General features: G+C 32.8%; 2 protein-coding genes across 6 annotated transcripts; both read right to left on the bottom strand.

Annotated features, from left to right (window-relative positions):
* Positions 1-6852: 6852 nt before the first annotated feature.
* Positions 6853-12037, bottom strand: LOC101263811 (alpha/beta hydrolase domain-containing protein VTE7-like). 4 transcript variants are annotated; one of them, XM_004239416.5, is made up of 10 exons: positions 11657-12037; positions 10568-10662; positions 10392-10489; positions 10226-10275; positions 9461-9556; positions 9256-9345; positions 8753-8845; positions 8540-8635; positions 7697-7762; positions 6853-7587 (listed from the first exon to the last, which is right to left on the bottom strand). In XM_004239416.5, exons 1-10 carry the CDS (start codon positions 11843-11845, stop codon positions 7372-7374), a joined length of 1089 nt encoding a protein of 362 aa, XP_004239464.1. In that variant the 5' UTR covers positions 11846-12037; the 3' UTR covers positions 6853-7371. The 4 variants fall into 4 exon arrangements, with proteins under 4 accessions (XP_004239464.1, XP_025886858.1, XP_069153948.1 ...); XM_026031073.2 differs by lacking the exon at positions 11657-12037 and adding an exon at positions 10951-11078; XM_069297847.1 differs by lacking the exon at positions 11657-12037 and adding an exon at positions 10772-10868.
* Positions 12038-17672: 5635 nt separating this feature from the next.
* Positions 17673-21376, bottom strand: LOC101245164 (alpha/beta hydrolase domain-containing protein VTE7-like). 2 transcript variants are annotated; one of them, XM_004239010.5, is made up of 10 exons: positions 21057-21376; positions 19554-19648; positions 19377-19474; positions 19222-19271; positions 19048-19143; positions 18876-18965; positions 18646-18738; positions 18431-18526; positions 18282-18347; positions 17673-18176 (listed from the first exon to the last, which is right to left on the bottom strand). In XM_004239010.5, the coding sequence occupies exons 1-10, from the start codon at positions 21261-21263 to the stop codon at positions 17919-17921; spliced, it is 1149 nt and encodes a 382-aa protein (XP_004239058.2). In that variant the 5' UTR covers positions 21264-21376; the 3' UTR covers positions 17673-17918. The 2 variants fall into 2 exon arrangements, with proteins under 2 accessions (XP_004239058.2, XP_025886857.2); XM_026031072.2 differs by having other exon boundaries at positions 19114-19143.
* Between the last annotated feature and the right edge of the window lie 829 nt (positions 21377-22205).

Here is a 22205-nt window from a genome sequence, read left to right as displayed (position 1 = left end):
ACGCCAACATTTATTTATTATAACTAGTTTCCGAAAACGTGCTTTGCACGTTTATCCTAAAATACTTCATACAATGTTTGTAGTGCAAATAATAAATTTAAACAATATATATATCAAGAATTAGCTATTATGCATGAAAAAATACTACTTTCAATCACATTTGTTACCGACCCAAAGGTATATATGTACATTTCACAAATTTCTTCAATAATTCATTTCCTCGTAAATTCAAAAAATAATGAAGTTACAGTGGTTCATCAACTTATAAGACACCATTGATTCTCTTTATCTTCATTTTTATTCTCTTCATGTTCATTTTTTTCTTTCTTTAATTTTTTTGTTAGTGAGTTGGATTCACTTGTACAGAATCACATCAACTTTTTGTCTTGTAGGATATTCCATTGATTGTCATGAATGCAGTGATAAAGCTAGAAGTCTTTCTTCTTGTCCTTGTGTAAAAGATTCCTTTTTTGGATAATCCAATTAAGTGTACCGTCTCAACTTCTATAAACAAAATTTTATTTAAAAATCAAACCAAAATTTTATTAAGAACATATCAACTTACACAAAAATAATTAATTGCATATAAGGAACAATGATTTATTACCTGAAAATTGATACCACTTGAAACAGTTCAATCTGTGTTGCTTCACTTACTGCATCATCACTATGAAATATTAGCGTCATTTCTTAATTGTATCTTCATAAAAAAAAAGTCAAATTTAAAAAATTTATTAGTAGTTGAAATATTCAACAATTTAGATGAGTTCAAATAAAGATATATAAAACATTGAGCATAACAAACTCATATAAAAAAAAATAAAGATAACATGATTACATGAGAAAGTATAATATATAATATAGGAAAATAGAGAATCTGCTAATAGAAGATAAAAACATTACAAATTAAGTGATCCAAGAAGTGCCATCAACTTCTTGAGAGTGTGGAAAGATTATGAAGGTGTGAATATTAATGATGAGATAGTGGAGATGTGGTATTAATACACATTATGACAAAATTACACCTAAAACTGATCAGATAGAGAAATGAAAAGTTTCTCTAATACGTTTTCGTAATAACTTTATAATTAATTATTTTTACAGCTATTCATTGTCCTACATTATTTTAACAATAAGTGAATCAACTTAATTAACAATTTAAACATATTTAATATTTAATTAATTAATTATTTTATAATATTTTAATTAAGTATAAGGCTAAAATGGTAATTCAACTTTTAAGTTTTGACCTTCATGCTTATAATAATATATGATTAGCTTATAAGAAGAGTTTAAAAATTGATTAATTTTTATAAAATTGTGAAATTTTCATGTTTATTATACACGTTATCACATTACTTGAAATGTCAGTAGATAGTTGAGTATTATTTCAAATTTCCTCTCGCTTCACTAGTAATGGTATTTAAGTGGTCCGCTAGTTTTTTTTTCTACTGTTGAGATTATGAAAATAAGCAATATAAATAATTAATTGATTGTATTTGAGATAGTTAGTTACATAAGTTAGTTACAAGTTAGTCACAAAAAAGGAATCTTAGTTAGTTACTTTTTTTTCTCTCTTTTCTTTTATTAGTTTGTGTATATATACACACAACTCTTCACACATATTGGATGATATAGATCAATATTCATTCTCCCAAATATTCTCTAAAGCTTCTCTACTCCCATTAATGGAGATTCTCAACATGGTATCATAGCAGTAGGAATTTCGTTGTAATCCTCTGCTAGATTTTCTTCTTCTTCTTCTCTGTTTGCCTTAAATTGAAGATCGTGTTCATCTTCTCGTTACAGTGATTCTTCGTAATGGCAATTGAGGATAAATCTGTTGTTATTGCTGAAGTTCAAGGTTCTGCTTCAATCAATCACAATCATCCTCTGTATATCCATCCTTCCGATACTCAAGGTTCTATGCTTATTTCAATTCAACTTCTAGGTTCTGAAAATTACTCGTTATGGAGCAAATCTTTGAAGCTTGTGTTACTTGGTAAAAATAAGCTAGGTTTCTTGTTAGGAACTTATACTAAGGACATGTATCCTCCCTCCATGCATGATCAATGGGAGAGATGCAATGCTATTGTTCTAGGTTGGATTATGAATATTGTGTCTAAAAGTCTAGTTAGCACTATGATTTATAGATCTGATGCACAACTGTTTGGAGGATCTTCGAGAAAGGTTTGATAAGGTTAATTCATCTAGGGCATTCTATCTTCACAAGGAGACTGTTACATTGTATCAGGGAACTTCTTCTGTATAGAATTATTTTTCCCGGCTTAGAGAGATTTGGGATGAATTTGAAACACTTATACCACCTTCCTTCTGTGCATGTCCAGAATCCAAACAGTATGCTGATCATTTTCAATTTCAAAAGTTGTGGCAATTTCTGATGGGTCAAAATGAGTCTTATGCTCGTGCTAAGAGTCAAGTGTTAATGCAAATTCCTGTACCAAATGTTAATCAAGCCTATACTATGATTATAAATGTAGAAAGTCAAAGAGTGATGGTGTTAGTAGTAGTTCCTCTTCTACAGAATCTTTCTCAGAAACTACTCTTATTAGTAACATGATGTGTTGTCATGGTGGTGGATATCATAACAGTAGTGGTCCTAGTTCAGGTCCTACTTACTATCCTAGCAATGGCTCTAACGGAAAGGGTGGTTATAGACCTAGAAATAATGGTGATGCACGACAAGGAGGAAGATCAAATCTTTACTGTGACTATTGTCATTATAGAGGACATACAAATGAGTCTTGTTATAAGCTTCATGGATATCCTAAGAAGAAAAGAGGATCTTCTTCTCATGCTAACAGTGCTGCTACTGGAGGACATCAGCTTCCTGAAAGTGGAGCCTATGATGATTCCTCTGTAAGTACTAATGCTAAGTCCTATGGTACCTCTCCTAACAATCTCTCACTAAATACACAAGGCATGTCACTCTTTACAAATGAACAATACAATCAGATTATACATATGTTGAGCAAAGGAAAAGGCAAGAAAGCAGATTTTATGGCAAATGTTGCAACTGCAAGTTCATCAGGTACTTTTATAGCTCTCACATCTGATGTGGTTCATTCCAACTGGATTATAGATACAGGTGCTCAAACCATATGGTTCACAGTTTGATTCTTATGAAACAGTGTACAGACCTTGGATTTAAAAGTGATATGAAAGTAAATTTTCCTACTGGTGCTCAGGTGGCTATTAGTCATGTTGGAGATTCACTAGTTCTTAAGGATAAACTAGTGAAGGATGTTCTCTTTATCCCAGATTTTCAGTATGACCTATTATTTGTCTCCAACTAACTAAACAACTAAAGTGTGCAGTAATATTTTTCCCTAACTTCTGTATCTTTCATGATCTCTTCAGTGGGAGGGTCCTGGGATTGGTAAGGAAGATCAAGGTTTATATCTTCTCAATACAGAGCTACAATCAAGTACTTTACAAGACAATATTACTAGGATTTCATGTATCAGTTCTCTTATCAGCTTTACTTCTGTTTGTTCACTAAATTATCTTTGGCATAAGAGATTGGGCATGCCCCTTTCACAGTTCTCGGTAGAATACAATGTTTACAGAATGGACCTATGAATGACCACAATTGTACTGTTTGTCCTATTGCAAAGCAAATAAAATTACCATTTCCTACAAGTGTGTCTCTGTCTAATGCTTGTTTTGACGTAGTGCACGTTGATGTATAGGGACCCTATAGGGTTCCTAACAATGGTGGGAAAAGGTATTTTTTAACACTGGTAGATGACAAATCCAAATATACTTGGATTTCCTTAATGCACACTAAGTCTTATTATATTGTCTTGTTGAGAGATTTTATCTGTATGGTCAAGACTCAGTTTGGAACCATTGTCAAGTGTATAAGATCAGATAATGGAACAGAATTTTTTAGTTCCCAAAGTAAATGCTTTATTTAGAGAGCATGGGATTTTGCATCAAAGTTCGTATGTTCATTCTCCTCAACAAAATGATGTAGTTGAGAGGAAGCATAGATCCATTCTTGACATGGCTAGAGCCTTAAGTTTTCAGGCTTGTATTCCTATTATATTTTGGGGTATGTGTGTGTATGCAGCAGTATACATTCTTAATAGGTTACCTACCAACTTACTCAAAGGCAAGTCTTCATATGAGATGTTATATGGTCATGCTCCTTTTCTTAGTCATGTGCGAGTTCTTGGTTCTTTATGTTATGCTACTGACCCCAAAAGACTTGATAAGTTTGTCCCTAGAGCTATCCCTGCTATTCATATGGGTTATTCTTCTACTCAGTAAGGGTATATCTTATATGATTTCAGCTCCAAAATCTTCTTTGTAAGTAGAGAACTGTGTTCAAAAAAGAGATATTTTCTTTCAAAAATCTCAAATCTTATCTTGATTCTTTGTTTCCTATTATTACTCTTCCTGCTGATTTAGATCCTGAGTTATCTACTCCTAGTTCACCTTCTTCTTCTCAGTTTCCTACATCTGTTAGAACTATTGTTTCTTTTGAAGTCAGTGATTCTGAAAGAGTTGTTCCATTTGTTGCTCCTCCTAGGAGATCCTCTAGGCAGTCTAAACCTCCTGTTTGGCTAGACTTCTATGTTACTCCCACAACCAAAAATGCATCCCTATATCCTATTTCAAACTATGTTTCATATTCAGCCTTATCCTCTACCTATAGAGTCTCTCTTGCTACTTATTCTAGCATTTTAGAACCTCATACATACTCAGAAGCATGTCAAGATCCTCTTTGGGTGGCTGCTATGCAGGATGAAATTACTGCTCTTGAAAGTAATGGAACTTGATCTATTGTTCTTCTTCCTACTGCTAAGGTTGCTATTGGTTGTAAATGGGTGTTTAAGATTAAATACAAAACTTCAGGGGAGGTTGAGAGATAACAGGCAAGGCTTGTTGCTAAGGGATATAATCAACAAGAAGGCTTAGATTTCACTGAAACTTTTTCTCCTATTGCAAAAATGTTACTGTCAGGTCTGTTATTGCCCTTGCTGGTTGGTATATATTTCAGATGGATGTCCTTAATGCCTTTCTACAAGGTGATCTTTCTGAGGAGGTCTACATGCAAATTTCTAAGGGTTTTGCAAACCAGGGGGAGAAACACGTGGTTTGCAAGCTTCACAAGTCTTTATATGGACTGAAGCAAGCCCCTAAACAATGGAACCTAAAACTTACTGAAGCACTGATTGATATGGGGTTCTTGCAATCTCATTATGATTATTCATTGTTTACAAAGAGAGTTAGGGAAAGAATTTTTTGTCATACTTGTATATGTAGATGATCTTTTGGTCACTGATAGCAACTTAAATCTCATACAACAAGTTAGAAAAGACTTACAACACAGGTTCAAAATGAAGGATCTTGGAGAGTTGAAATATTTTCTTGGAATTGAATTTTTCAGAAATACAGATGGCATTCTTATAAATGAGAGAGAAAGTATGCACTTGGACTTGTATCTGAACTTGGACTTGCAGGGTGTAAACCTGCATCCACTCCCTTAGAGTTCAATCACAAGTTGACATCCATTGTGTTTGATGAATGCATAGGAATAAATACAGAAAATAAAGCTCTTGATGATTATGGAAAATATCAAAGATTGGTAGGTAGGCACTTAGTTAATATATGCACTCATCAAAAAATTCTCATATGGAAGCAGCACTTAGAGTGGTAAGATACATAAAAGGTACAACAGGTCTTGGTTTGTTCATGCCAAGCAACAATGTGTCTGAATTTGTAGCTTACTGTGATTCAAACTGGGGAGCATGTATAGAGTCCAGGAAATCAGTGACTGGCGACATAGTCAAGTTGGGAAATGCTTTGGTGTCTTGGAAAGCAAAGAAACAAAACATAGTGTCAAGAAGTTCTGCAGAAGCAGAGTTCAGAAGTATGGCTACCACAGTAGCTGAGATAGTTTGGCTGAAAGGATTGTTCAAGGAATTGGGAGTAAAGTTAAGCTGTCTGTTCAACTGTTTTGTGATAGTAAAACTGCTATCCAAATAGCAGCACATCCTAACTTTCACAAAAGAACAAAACACTTTGATATAGTCTGTCACTTTGTAAGGGAGAAGATCATGGAGGGACTCATTCAGACTAAACACATAGGAACTAAGGAGCAACAAGCAGATATACTCACTAAAGGACTGTGCAAGCCTCGACATGAATTGCTAATTAACAAACTTGGAATGAAAAATATATTTTCCACTTCTCAGCTTGAGAGGGAGTGTTGAGATTATGAAAATAAGCAATGTAAATAATTAATTGATTGTATTTGAGATAGTTACAGAAGTTAGTTACAAGTTAATTAGGGAAAAGGAATCTTAGTTAGTTATTTTTTTCTCTTTTCTTTTATCAGTTTGTGGATATACAGCTCTTCACACAGATTGAATGATATAGATCAATATTCATTATCCTAAATATTCTCTAAAGCTTTTCTACTCCTAGTAATGGAGATCCTCAACATCTTCACTATGGAGTAATATATGTTGCTTTATCGACTTTTTATCTCGACATTTACTGTCATAATTTTCTTGTATCTCTCTAAAGTAACTTTTCTTTTGAGTTAAGGATCTATCGTTATAATATCTTTTATCTTATTTGTTGCTTCATTTGCTTTGTATTTAATACTTTGTTATCATATTCTTCTAATAACCCTGCTCCATGTAACTGCTCTTTGAGTCGAGGATTTATCGGAAATAAACTATCTACCCACAAAGGTATGACATATAAATTGTATAACTTACCCTCTTCAGACTTCACTGGTGGAATTATACTGAGTATGTCCACGTCACAAGAAAATAGAGAAATCATCTGGAAACATGAACATGGCACAAAAAATAGGAAACCATGCAACCATTAGTGCAGAAAAGCTTATTCTTTTAACAAAAAGATGACAAATACTAGTAACATATATCGTTCAACTAACTTCCCATCTAACAGTATGCCTCAACTAAGATAATTTAAGAGAATATTACACAACAAAAGTTCACAACTGCCCCAAGCTAAAAAAAATCATAACTATGGCGTTTGCCAGCTTGCGTGCTCCTCGAATATTCCCTCAGCTGCTACCTCCAACCAGCAAAGGTTTTGAGTAACTCAGCCTACTAAGGCTTATCCAGGCTATGCCTCACTGGCGATAAACTCTAGCTCTGGGTATTGAAGTAAAACTGAAAGAAATATGTACCAGAATGCTGAAGTAGTTAGCTGATTGCTCAAGTGTTCAGTTTGTTACACTGGAACTGGACGCCAAAGCACCTTCCCTATGTTGGTAATATTGCCGACATTGCTTAAAGAATGAAATCATAGTTCATCATTGAAGCTGGCAAACAAACCTCATCACTATGTTGAACCAGAAAGTCAATTTGGATATGCTAAACATCCGCTTTTACAAGTACCAGTAATCACAGGAAAAGAGATGGTGGAGACAGTGTTAGGTTTCGTCCTTTGTGATTGATCAGACTGAACAAATTCCGTGATCAACCTAGAGACAACATCAGGCTTCTGCACATGAGGAATATGGCCACACTGGGGTATTTGGCGTAGCTTCGCACTTGGAATTTCACAATGCAATCGCTGAGCACATAAAAGTCAATGGATACTTCAGTTACTCCATTTACTGCATATTTGGCTGCTAGGAGCTAATAGGTTAGTAATATATTTCCAAAATTTGAAAGAAACGTACCACTCCAAGCTTGTAGTCAATAATCTGATCATCTTCGCCCCATATAATTAGTGTTTTTTGCTTGACCTGTATGACGGAACTCCTCGCATGAGAATGGTGACGAATTTTTCACAGGGACAAGAGTTAACCTTTCCGGGAAAAGCAATCAATAATTCCTAAGTTACCCACAAAAAATTGGAGATTCATGATAGTACAGATCTAATAAACCAAATTTTAAGCAACACCATGAGCAAATAATTGATGATTCACCATATCTTTACTCAGGAGCTCCTAGAAACTTGAACACATGCAAAATTAAACAGGAGATAGCATTAACCCTGGATTTTTTCAATTTTGTTTTTTCATATCATAGCAGTTTTGGTGAAATTGAAAATGTACAATGTTGTACTAATGGGAAAAAATCTGACATAAGCAAGCTTTTGTCTATGTGATAAGTATATAGGAGACTTTCTTTTTCCTTCAAAATTGATATCATTTGGGACAACCAAAAAAACAAAAACTGATAATTAATTGGATAGAAAAGAGGAACTATTTGAAGCAAGTGGCATGGTTTCCACCTAATAGTTGTGGCTGAAGAAAACAGGTGAACTTCACAGTATGCCAATATGATGGACAGACAAGACCATTTGGCATGAGTTTTTGTATATAGACTCCAACATTTCACATCTTTTTCTCCAAATCATTTACAGCAAGAGTTTTTGTATATCGACCCAACATTTCACATTATTTCTCCAAATCTTTTACAGCAAGAAAATGTTGCTTGTTAACATAGTGATGATAAAAGAAAGTAATAAAGGTGGATAAGAAGCCATTAAGATTATTTAGTAGTAAATTTCCACATACATGCTTTATCTGATCAATGACGTTGTAACCTCCGCTGATCATGAAATTCACTGTAGCATCCTCCCACCAAGGTAATAAACAATGTAAACGACCTATCTGGATATGAAATCATGTAATCAAAAGGTTTGATAAAACAAGTAGTGCAGAGACACCTTTTAAACATCTGAGCTTCACGCATTCAGGTTTCTTAAAGATCAGAGTGTTAATACTTACATTAGTCCAGTCTATACATGTACTTAATGGTAAGCCATTGAAAGCCAATGATATTGCACATAAGCGAAGTGGTATGCTTTTCAACAAGTAGACCTGCAACAGGTTTTTGTCATAATAGTGAAAAATCATAGATGGAAGATACTAGAAGAATGCTGTAAACATATTTTAAAACATGTTGTATCTATGATTTGGATCAGAATATATCCCTTCGTGTAGTAGTCCCCCATGTATCTAGAACAGGTTCTTTCTTCATTTGGTGTTTTGCAGCACTAAGGGAAAGATCTGACCAACAAAGAGCCTCAGTATACAAGGGATGCTAAATTGCTAATCTTGGATCAATTAATGAATAGGTAAGAAGCCTCTCTCGTTTTTATTTAAAGCTAATCATAAACCAAGTTATTGGTGAAGCAACAATCCTTATGATAAAGATGTTCAGTTACATCAAATGGTCAAAGTTGAGTAGAATGCATCTCTTTATTTGAGAGGACTAGGGGAAGACTCACCCCAGCATAAGCTACTGCTTTGGGTAATGTTGCGAGCTTTCCTGTACCTTCCGCATAAACACTTGCATCTATTAAAACCAGCCTATCCACCTATGAAGTATAAGTACTTCGGAGTTAGCAATAAAATGATTCCTCCTTAATAGTAGAAAGTAGAAACAAATCTATAAAATCTGGATAGGAATTCACAGTCATTGAACATACTTACAGCTTCTGGATAGTGGACAGAGAAGTCAATAGCAACAGCAGATCCAAGACTCGGACCGACAAGCACCATTGGCCTCTTAATGTAGGTAGACCACAGCTGAAAGAAAAATGAGAGTGAAAAGTTAGAAAACGTGTAAACGGTTCTTTTTTTCTTTTTTTTTTTTTTTTGAAAAAAAGAAAAGATAAAAGAAGAACCGTTAACACCATTATTCATAAGTTGGGTCTTATTTCCCAGATAAACTTAATCGAAGTAAACATTACACCATCATTCCTAAGTTGGGTCTCTATCGAGTAAGAGAGCTCCTCTATGATGCTACATAACTGTGATATCATATTATACTACTGAACAAAGTGTAATTGTAGAACCTAACCCTGCATATTAAGTCCAATTTACTAAGCCTCACTACTCAAGCTAATTAAATGTGACTGTTAACTTAATTCTGTACTTATATAGGCTACTTCTTCTCTACCGTAGAGGTAAGGCTGTGTACACACCACCCTCCCCAAGCACCACTTGTGGCTTACTCGTGTATAAGCTACTTTTACATTTATTAGGATTTGCTATAAAAGAGACTAATTCCAGCCTTTCAAGTTTGTATGCACTGGATTAGAACAAATACAACAACATACCCAATGTGGTCCTATAATTGGGGTCTGGGGAGGGTGAGGGTAAGGGGCACCACAGACCTCACCCCTACCTAAGTGGGGTAGAGAGGCTGTTTTGAACACTAGATTAGAACATATATTCGACAAAATCAGTAGGTACCTGGTAAAGATGATCACGCTTGGAAGCTACATCACACGAAGGAAGCCTTCCTTAAAAATCACAAGAAAACATAAAGGGATGAAACTATGAGCAAATCCTGAGTCTTTGTTCGCAAAATCTTTTTGAAAAATGAATATTGCGAAAGTGCTTGAACAAAACAATATACCTAGATCAGAGAAACCCCATCCAAGGATATCAACTGCCCAGGTCTCCAAACCAGCCTCCTCAAGCAATGGAAGCGTGTACCTCCACTCTAAACATGTGCTGAACAATGAGGTATAATGAACAGCAGAACACAGCAAGAGAAAGTGATCAATACTATTAGGATAGCACGAGGCATACCTATCAAAACCATGGAGAAGTACAACTGGATTGGCCTCTTTCTGTTCTTTTGGCTTCACACAACTACTCATGACACAACCCTTTGAAAAGTTTACCTAAATGAACCAGGAGAAGCAGATATTTAGATAAATCAATACAAAACAGGGGAAGCAAAATATTTAGATCTCTGAGTTTACGATTAAAAAGAAAATACATATTTCATACAAGAAGACTGATTAACTTGTGGATCGTGGGCAAACACCTTCATCACAGCAATGGTAATATCCACCCCCGCGGCATTCATCTAGTTATTGTGTGTGATATATCCGAAAAGATTCTAACAATGTATCTTCATATTAATTCCCCATGCATTGTCAAACAAGTAGGTGCAGTAGTAAACATACCAGTCTCAAAATCTTGGATGCACATCTGCCGTATTCCTAAACAACCATGACCAAATAGAAAGTATTCTCTCCTTCCCAACATCCAACACTTCTTCCTGTCATATCTGTAAAACTTTCACATGTTTTCCCTTTTCCAATTTTCCATATTTGGTTGGTTAAAATTTTAGGAAAATATTTTCACTACAAAAACGAGTTCCATAAGTGGTTATCCACTCCTCCTTGTCCTCCAACACACACCCCATCCATGTCTGACATCCTCAGGCATAGACATCATAACATCCCATTTGCCAAAGTCACAAAATTATCCAATACACACGCGAGAGGTAGTAAGTACCCCGTGCACACAAGGTGATACGACCACGATCACCGCCGCCACCACCACCACCAACAACAGCAACAAACTCAGTGTAATTCCGCAAATAAAGTCCGGCCAGTATAGGATGAAAACAAACATTACCCCAACCTTTACCCCATCCATAAGATCTTGCATGCATGATGCAAGTCTTAATCTACTGATATTAGATCCTAAATTTATCAAAAGAAACGATTTTTTAACCAATCAGCACAAACCCATTTCAACAAAAAGTACAGATTTCACACCCATTGATTCCAATACTTCAAACACATCGAAAACAACGGAAATCAGCTTCACACCCACTAAAAGAAAAAATACACACATTTTAAAAAGAGAGTGGAAAAAACGTACTGGTATTCTCTCAATTCGTGAAGCCAACTTTCTAGCATACGGGTCTTTGATATTTTCAACTTGTTTAGGTAGAAATTCCGGAAAATCACAGCCAGCCCAGATCGTTAAACGCCTCGAATTCAACCATTTCAAATTGGTTAATGCCGGCGGCGTAGCTCCACCAGCTCCGGCTGAGAAAGATGTTAGCATTGCAGACGCAGAGTAGTACTGGATTTTTCTGCTAAATTTCAACTCTTCCACAAAGAGTATATACTATACAACTGGATTTGACATTTGCCTGTAAATTAATACTAGCAAACAGAAGAAGCATTCAGCATTGTCGCTTTTTTTTATGCCTAACTTGTTTATTTCTCTTCTACTTCTGGCAAACAATAAATTCATAGGGAAGAATTTTATTATGGAAAATTTTGTATATTTCTCTTTGGCGAAAAGCCTCAAATTTCACTAGTTTAGAGCTTAATTACATATTTTTGCGTGTTTTTCTTAAATTATCATTTATTCCAAATTTTGATTCTCATTTATAGGTACTTGAGATACATAAGTCAAAATTATGTGTAATTTGAATGGTTGTACCCGTTGTATTGTATTATATGGTTAGTTTAAGTATAATGTTTGTTTTGATTGTTACTTAAATTTTATTACTTAGATTGATTAAATCTATAGTTAAGTAACAAAAAAGATTTATTTTATGGAATGACTTTTAATGTAATCACATTGTTAGAATGCAATACGATCCATTAGAAACAACATGTAACAACCACCCAAACAAAATGATAGATAAATATGTTTAAGTGTATGTTAATTAAAATTATTAATTATTGAGATAATATGTAATTATTTCAAATTATAAAAGAAAATAAGCAAAATATGATAGAAATATTGTGTAATTAGGTAGTTTTTTTGAAGAAAAAAGAAGATCAATGGTTTAGAGCTACTCCCTCCGTTTTATTTTTTGGTCTATCTTGATTTGACACAGAGTTTAAGAAAGTAAAAAAGTATTTGAATTTTAGAGTCTTATATTGACGATATATCAAATATAGGAGTGTACAAGTCAAATCGAATTGATGAAACAAGACAAACCTAAGAAAAAACTCGATTTGTGATTTGATTTAGTTGACTTAGGTTTGAAAAAAAAAGAGCAACTTACATAAATTACTATATTTATAGGGTTAATCAAGTTCAATAGTTATAAGTATGTTATTTACTATAAATGACTATACTTTATATGAATATCTAGCTGTATTTGTGGGTTTTTTTGAATTATACAGTGACATCATTAGAATTATAGTGAATCAAATAAGGTAACTGAATCCCTTTAATATTGTGCTGAAATTCTCAACTTCTCATTATTACATTAACAACTAATGGTTACATAGTCAATGTGCATACTTTCGAATTCCAATTACTTTTTTTAAAAAATTGGATACATCGTGTACAAATTTTCATTGTCACTATTGTTTTTATTCAAATGTAAAGGTATTTTACTTACATTTCTTTAGTTAAATTGATTTATTGTAATTGTGAATGAATTTTGTTTGTTTCGATTCAAATACACGATAAGCATAATTGTATCTCTAAGATTGTTCAATACAATTGTGTTAATATATCAATACAATTGGATAATCTGGGGGGAAAAATGACAATGAACTATGTCAAAATATGATTATCCAAATGTATATGTATTTCACTCTGTGTTAAAAAAAAAAAAAAGATGTGTTGTATACATATACATTCAAATCTTTATAATGTATTAATGTATCCAAACGCACTTGCATTTCTAATTGGACAATCCATGAAAAATAACAAGTATTCAAATGTATATGGATTCTATTGTGTTCAATATTCAAATACAATTATATGTGTGTATTAAGAGAATGAAATGTATTCATGTATAACGTTATTTATATCAAAGTGAATTTTAACATAACTAAATTATGCATTTGAATGACAGTGAAAATAACTTTTTCAAACAAAATCCTACAAAAATTGAAAAACATATATATGTATACAAATATAAACTTCATATAAATGATAAAAAAAATCCAATTAGAAAATATCCAACAAAGATGAATTACAAAAATCGTTCATATAATCATGCAAATTATCTTGAATTAGAAGGAAAATAGAGGGTAAATAATAATTAAAAAAAAAGACATTAATACATGTATATTGAAAGAGAAAAACATTGAATAAGGTAACTAGGTAAGTACGGGGACCATAGCCCCATAAAACATGCATATTGCATTTATTAGGTGTATAGTGATATCTTTCCTATTTAGTAATAATTATTTATATACATATAAAAAAACTAAAAAAAAAACTGACAATTCAAATTTAAGCTTGCTAATTAATATGTAAGTATATTCATGTAGCATAAAAAAAATTATATTGTAGCTATATACATTAAATATTAATTGATGTTTGCTATATTCTGTAGTTTTTAAAAAAAAAAGAAAGAAGAAAAATAGCCATAATCGCAAGTTAAGAGATAATACACAAGTACTCCCTCAATCTATGCCTGAAATCTCAGAGACACACTTATACTATACTAAGATTCTATTATCCCCCCTGAACTTATTTCATAAATAATTTTCTACCCCTTTTCGGCCTATGTGGCACTATCTTATGGGCCCAGCGTGTGTTGATATTTTTTTCAAACTAGTGTCACATAGGCCGAAAAGGGGTAGAAAATTATTTATAAAATAAGTTTAGGGGGTAATAGAACCTTAGTATAGTATAGTATAAGTGTGTCTCTGAAATTTCAGGCATAGATTGATGGGTACTTATGCATTTTCCCGCAAGTTTACAATCTATGTTGTAATTCTTTGTTTTGTATTCAATTTAATGATAGTGTTTAACCTTATAAATTTAGCATACTGAATGTTAATATTTCAATGAAAATATTTGTAGTTGGTGTCAATTTCGAATTTTTTTTGAAAATTTCTATTCAATTAACACTTTAAAGTTTTACTTGATCACACAAATAAAAAGTATACTTAAATCTCTTTTTGACAAAATGGTCAAATGACCCTCTAATCAATAGTTGAATTCTCAACTACAGATTTATAATTGGAATAATTGTATATAATAGCAAACTAATAATCTAAAATAAATGGAGTAGCTACGGTTCGATTTAATTGTGCTCCATAACAAACGTCAGCCAAAGTTTGCCAGTCGCCTCTCTTTCAAAAATCTCGCTCACCACTCTCTCATTCTCGCTCGCCACTCTCCCTCTGCTCGCCTCTCTCGCTTTATACACAGTGTACATTGTGTTTCTGTTTTGTATAAAGCGAGAGAAAATTGTATACACACATGCAAAAACATAAATATTCATGCTATACACTTAATTATACAATATTCAAACATTTTACTTCAATTCAATTGTAGACAAATGAAAATTTTATACAAATATTGCAACAAAAAAGGTCAACGAATTATACAATCGTAAATTATACAATTGCAGTGAAATACAATTTTCTCTCGCTTTATACAACAAAAGTGTATAAATTGTATTTCTGTTTTTGTATAAAGCGAGAGAAAAACATATATATTCTTCCTATACACTTATAATATACAATGTACATACATTTTACTTCAATTCAATTATATGCAAAACAAATTTTATACAAATATTGCAGCGAAACAGGCAGCGAATTATACAATTGCAGTGAAATAGGATAGCGAATCATACAATTACAGCAAAATAGGCCAGCGAATTATACAATTTAGGCTAGCGAATCATACAATTGTATATGTATAGCGAGATCAGCGAATTATACAATTTAGTCCAGCGAATTATACAATTGTATATGTGTAGCGAATTATACAGTTTTATGTTTTCTATGGAGCGTAATTATACAAACTTTGTTATAACATACAAATATGAATTTTTTGTTTACTATATGTGAAAGTTGCCCTTTATAATTTACGGGGGCCCTACTACCCTCCCTTAAACTATTATAAAACAAAATATAAACAACCCTAAGACTAGAGCCACATTATTTTTATGTAGTGTGCATCACGCCTTGCCAGCGGTCAAATATCACATATATATAAAAAATATAGTTATATTTATTTTCTTCATCGTCTTCTTCCACCTCACTTTGTTCGAATTCATGCTTCAATTTTTTTCACTGTAACTCCCCAAAATCTTTATCTCTCTCCACCTCCACTTACACCTTCTATATTCCACAAATTAAGTATCAATATTTAAATTAAAAATAAAATAAAAAGTATTAATATTCATCAGCAACTCCACAATAACTTCTTAATGAACTATTTAAACCTCCATTTTCACCTCTCCCGCTCAAATTTCACAATTGTAACTCCAATTTCAAGTTTGAAGTTCTCGCTAATCGTCTTAAAATTGAGGCTAAATACGCCTTTTTATTAATTGTTTAAATAGTGGAGGATTTACGCCTTCTACATTAAAGGAAACTACTGAATTATTGGGATTGTATAGAATCAATTGATTGTTGTTGCTCAACTTCGTGAAATTTTTATCATGTGTAGGTTAGATTCCTTCATCGGCCTTTAATAAAAACTAAAAATAAAATCTGGAGGTTGATAATATTTGTCTGAGCAAGAAAATTAATGACTTTAATTTATTTTTTTACTACATAAATAATAGTAGTCTTTATAATTGTTTAATGATTTTGATGGTTAATGGATGTGAATTATTTAGTAAGATAAATTATGAAAAATTATTAAGAGATGGGTGAGGAAATGGAGCTGCTATGGTGATAGTGGTTCAACAATGGGAATGGAGATTTATAGGGAGGGTGGGTGTTGATGAGAGGGGAGGGGGGATGATAAAAGAAAAAGAAATGAAAAAACGTAAAGAAAATAGAATTAAAGGCAAAGTTGAAAAATGAAAATGGTCAAAAATACTCCTTAATTTTGTTTTATTAGTTGAAATATACTTTTACCGTTAAAACTAAGTTATTTTTGTCCTTACCATTACTAATTTCATCATTTATACCCCTTAGTTGACATAAATTCCCAAATTGATCCAAGTTAAATCAATTTCAATTAAAATGACCCATTTTGTCTTTTCGATTCAAACCCGACCCAACTAACTTAACACAAACCTATTTCACATGTCTGTGTATGTGATTGCAAAGGTTTATGATGACTTAACATTGGGAGTTGTAATTTGTCTATTTCCACAGTTCAAGAGTCCATTTTATTGCAGGTATAATTATGAGGCCTGAATTTATTTATGATATGTGTTGTGTTGGGAGAGTGAAATTGCCTCTAAGTATACTTGATTATTGTTGGGTGCATGCTCTTCATCTCTCATTCTGTTAAAGTAAGAAAATTATGTTAAACTAAGAAAATCGAATTGGCAAGCTGATAAATCCACGAGAATATATGTTGTTGCAAATGTATGAAGTTTTTATGGAGCAAAGAGATGAAATTTTGTTTTATTCAGAGAGGAAGAAAATGAAGAAGAAATTGATTTTGAGATTTAATTTGTCATGAGTTTTGTTTGGGTTGGATTTGAATTTGGATCGGATTTAAATTTGGGTCGAAAAGATGAAATTGGGTAATTTCAAGTGAAATTGGATGATTTTGGTCAATTTGGGACTTTCCATCCAATTGAGGGGTATAAATGATGAAATTAGTAACAGGAGGGGTAAGAATAACTTTCTTTTAACGGTAAGGATATATTTAACCAATAAAACAAAGTTGAGAGGTATTTTTGACTCTTTTCCCGATATTTAACAAAAAGTTTAAATTATTTTCAAATATTTTTTTATCAATTCTTTGTCGCTCACATGCCTTTGAGAGTGTGAATACACTATCTGTATCATTCAACACTTAAGGGTATATTTATTCCGCTTTAAAATAGTATGAAAGGATAATAGGATACCCATAAAATATAAGTGTGTAGTTGAGAATTTGACTATAGATTAGGGAGACATTTGATCATTTTCTCTCTCTTTTTCAAAATCACTCTATCATTATAAGTAAATCGAAATAAAAAAAATCGACTATAATCGAAATTGAAAAATCGAATTAACTTATTCAAACTCTTATATATTGATCCAACCACCCATATAATTAAACTTGACTACCTGATTATTAACCCCCACCCTGAAATGTGTTGTTTCATTCTTACCTTTCATCCTTTGTGAACATGTTGAACAGCATTCTTGTGAATCAAATTTGAGAACTCAATCATATATCCAAATGCTTTACGTTTTGACTATTTTACCTTTATTTATATACACATATACAAGAACAATCGAGTATTGATTTATGAAAACATAATACCGCGAAATTGAGGAGATGGTGGAGACGCTGGATATGCTAAATATCTGCTTGTACAAGTACGCGAAATCATCACAGGATCAGAGATGGTAGAGACAGAGTCAGGTTTCGCCTTTTGTGATTGATCAGACTGAACAAATTCCGCGATCAACCTGGAGACAACCTCAGGCTTCTCCACATGAGGAATGTGGCCACACTTTGGTATTTGGCGTAGAGTCGCATTTGGAAGTTCACAATGCAATCTCTGACCACATAAAAATCAATGGAACACTTGAGTTATAACCGCGTATTTGGCTGTTAGGAGCTAACATGTTAGTAAATATTTTTCCGAAGTTTGATTGAAACTTACCACTCCTAGCTTGTAGTCAATAATATGATCGTCTTCGCCTAATATTATCAGTGTTTTGTGCTTTACCTGTATGACAGAACACTAAGCAATGAGAATGGAGCAAAACGCTCTCTGTGCTATAGGAAAATTATCAGTAAACGTCCACATACATGTTCTATCTGATCAATGACATTGTAGCCTCCGCTGATCATAAAATTCACTGTTGCATCCTCCCACCAAGGTAATAAACAATGTAGACGACCTATCTGGATTAAAAAAAAAACACGTAATCAAAAGGTCTGATCGATAAGACAAGTAGCACGTACAGATCCACATTTTAAACATCTGAGCTCCACGACTTTCAGGTTTCTTAACGAAAACTTACATTAGTCCATTCTATACATGTACTTAATGGTAAGCCGTTGAAAGCCAATGATGTTGCATATAACCGAATTGGTAAGCTTTTCAACAAGTAGACCTGCAACGCGTTTTTTGTCAACATAGTGAAAACACAGAGAAATCGTAGATGGAATATACTCGAAGAATGTCTGCGATCATATTTGAAAACGTGTTATATCTATGATTCAGATCAGAATATACATCCCATGGACTCACCCCAGCATAAGCTACTGTTTTCGGTAAGGTTGCAAGCTTTCCTGTGCCTTTCGCATAAACACTTGCATTGATTAAAACCAGCCTATCCACCTATATAAAGTAAAAGTACTTCAGAGTAAGAAATGAATTTGTAATATTTCGAAGGGGATTCACAGTTACTGAAAGTAGTTACAGCTTCAGGATAGTTGACAGAGAAGTCAATAGCAACAGCTGATCCTAGACTAGGTCCGACAAGTACCATCGGCCTCTTGATATAGGTAGACCACAGCTGAAAGAAAAACAAGGCTGGTAAATTCACAAAACGAGTAAACGGAGAACATACTTTACACAAAATCAGTAGGTATACCTGATAAAGGTGATCGCGCTTGGAAGCTACATCACACGATGGAAGCCTTTCTTAACAATCAGAACAAAACGAAAAGAGGTGAAACGATGAGCAAGTCTTCATTTTTCGTTTCTGCAAAAATAAAAAATGAGATAGAGCAAGAACAATCGAAATACCTAAATCAGAAAAACCCCATCCAAGGATATCAATTGCCCAAGTCTCCAGCCCAGCTTCCTCGAGCAATGGAAGCGTGTACCTCCATTCTAAACACGTGCTGATCACAACGAGGTATAATGAACAACAGCATAGCTAGAAAAAAGTGATCAAAACTAATAGCTTACTATAAAACATACCTATCAAAACCATGAAGAAGCACAACTGGATTTGCTTCTTTCTTTTCTTTTGGCTTCACACAACTACTCATGACACGATCCTTCGATAAGTTTACCTAAATGAACCAACAAAAAAGATCAACAATCAAGACAATAACAGTACTTTATAAAGGAAGAAAATGGTGGATTCAATACAAAACAGGACAAGCAAGATTTTTAGGATTTCATATAAATTGGGACAGACAGAGTAAACAATTACTCCTTCTGACCCAGTTTATATGGTATAATGAATTTCGAGATTCAAACTTCTAAACTTTGACATGTATTCAGACAAAGAAGCCAAATTTTCTAATATAAAATTTAGGGAAAATGGATAAGTACCCTAGACTATAACCGAAATCTCATAAATGCATCTTAACTAAACTAAGGTCCTATTACTCCTAAACTTATTTTTTTAATAATTTTGTACACCTTTTTGGCTTACGTGACATCCAAATATCTCTCACGCGCCTCAATTTCGTGGAGGCACTTACGTGGCATCCAAATATCTCCTACGCGCCTCAATTCTGTGGAGTCACAGAGTGTACCACATAACACAAAAGATGTAGAAAATTACCAAAAAAATAAGTTCGGGTAATAGGACCTTAGTTTAGTTAAAATGTATCTAAGATTTAACCAGTCTAGGAGTACTTGAGCATTTTCCCTAAAATTTATATATTAAAAAATTACGTAAAAGGTACTTTAAATCACAATAATTAACAATATTTTAAATCACAATAATTAACAACTTAAAATACTTTTAAAACATAGATAGAAATTTCGATCAAAGAAAAACTCAGTTATCCTTTTCGCTAACACTTTGTTTGAACATTGTATTGTACTCTATTATATTTAAATATAAATTTACTAAAATATTTTTAATTATTCTAGGGTAGAAGGTTTGACTAGGTTTAAATAATTAAGGTAAAGGATAAAATAATATTTTGAAATATTATGTGAAAATATAATTGGAAAAAAAATTTAGTAACAATGGGAACACACTAAATTGGTTGTTCCATAACATAGAGGTTTCCATTATTACGGAATAACAAAATTTAGCAATACAGTACAATACACTTTTAAGTAATCAAAACAAACATTATAGATATAGTAACGATATAATACAACACACCAAATTGGTTGTTCCATAAAATATAGGTTTCCATTATTACGGAATAACAAAATTTAGAATACAGTACAATACACTTTAAGTAATTATAGATATAGTAACGATATAATACAATACAATGAATAACAACGATCAAAATAGTGTAAGGACCCAATATATAAAGAAAGTATCAAGTACACGAAGAAGTGAAAGTGGTATTATCACTCTCGCAAAAACAGCAATAAATATACACATTAACAAAGAATACTAAACTTTACGAAATTTTTCATATTTTAGAAATTCTAAACTCGTCTCTGCTTCATTCACTTCCAAAATAACAAAAATAAATTTCACAACAGCACATTGTTAAAACTTACTGGTATTCTCTCAATTCGTGAAGCCATGTTTCTAGCATAAGGATCTTTGATTTTCTCGACTTGTTTAGGAAGAAAATCTGGAAATTCACAGCCAGCCCAGATCGTTAAACGCCTCGAATTCGACCATTTCAAATTGGATCCAATTAGAACAAATGCCGGCGGAAGAGCACCACCGGCACCGGCTCCGGCTGACAAAAAAGTTAGCATACCAATACCAATAGCAATAAAAGTGCAAATAATTTATGTAGAAATTGAATTTGATATTTGTCTAATAAATACTTCGCAATTTGGCATTTGACATGAGTTTCTTGTTTCACTTTTCCCCCCTAAAATATAGGCTTTCTATTTCTACTTTTTTTTTTATACACACATTATATTTTTAGTTTTTTATTTGATATTTGAGATTTATATTAAATTTTTAATTAATAAAATTAAATTCAAACTTTTTGATTAATAATAGCTTTTTATTTAGGGCAACTTTCACATATAGCAAATAAAAAATTCATATTTGTATGCTGTAGCAAAATTTAAATAATTGTGATCCATAGCAAACATAGAAACTGTATAATTCGCTATACATATACAGTTGAAGCAAATTGTATAAAACGAAGTGTATAAAACAAGAAAGAGAAAGATACTTAGGCAGAGAACTGTATAAAAACGAAGTGTATAAAGCGAATTGTATTATCATAAGTGTATAGAACGATTATATACAATATGAATTTGTATAAAATGAGAAAGAAAGAAAGACAAAAGAGACATGACAAGGAATATACAATTGAATCGAATTGTATAAAATGAGAAGGAGAGAAAGTAGATATAATTTGAAAATTGTATAAAACGAGAAAGAGAGAAAGTAAAAAAAAAACTGGGCAGGGGAGTATTTTTATTGTATAATTATAAGTGTATAGGACGAAAATATATATATACTTGCATGTGTATATACAATTTTCTCACGCTTTATACAAACAGAAACGCAATTTATACATTTCGCTTCTAATTGTATAAGTGAAAAAGGCGAGGGTGACGAGTGAGATTTGGGAGGGTGGCGAGTGAGATTTGGGAGAGTGGCGAGCGAGATCTGGAAGAGGGGAGAGAGGGGAACAAAAATATATGTATTTATATAATTTTATTTGTTTTATACAATTA

Source organism: Solanum lycopersicum, chromosome 5, assembly GCF_036512215.1.
Source record: "Solanum lycopersicum chromosome 5, SLM_r2.1".
Lineage (NCBI taxonomy): Eukaryota > Viridiplantae > Streptophyta > Magnoliopsida > Solanales > Solanaceae > Solanum > Solanum lycopersicum.
Note: the sequence above shows the minus strand (reverse complement) of the source record. Positions and strands in the feature narration are given on the sequence as shown.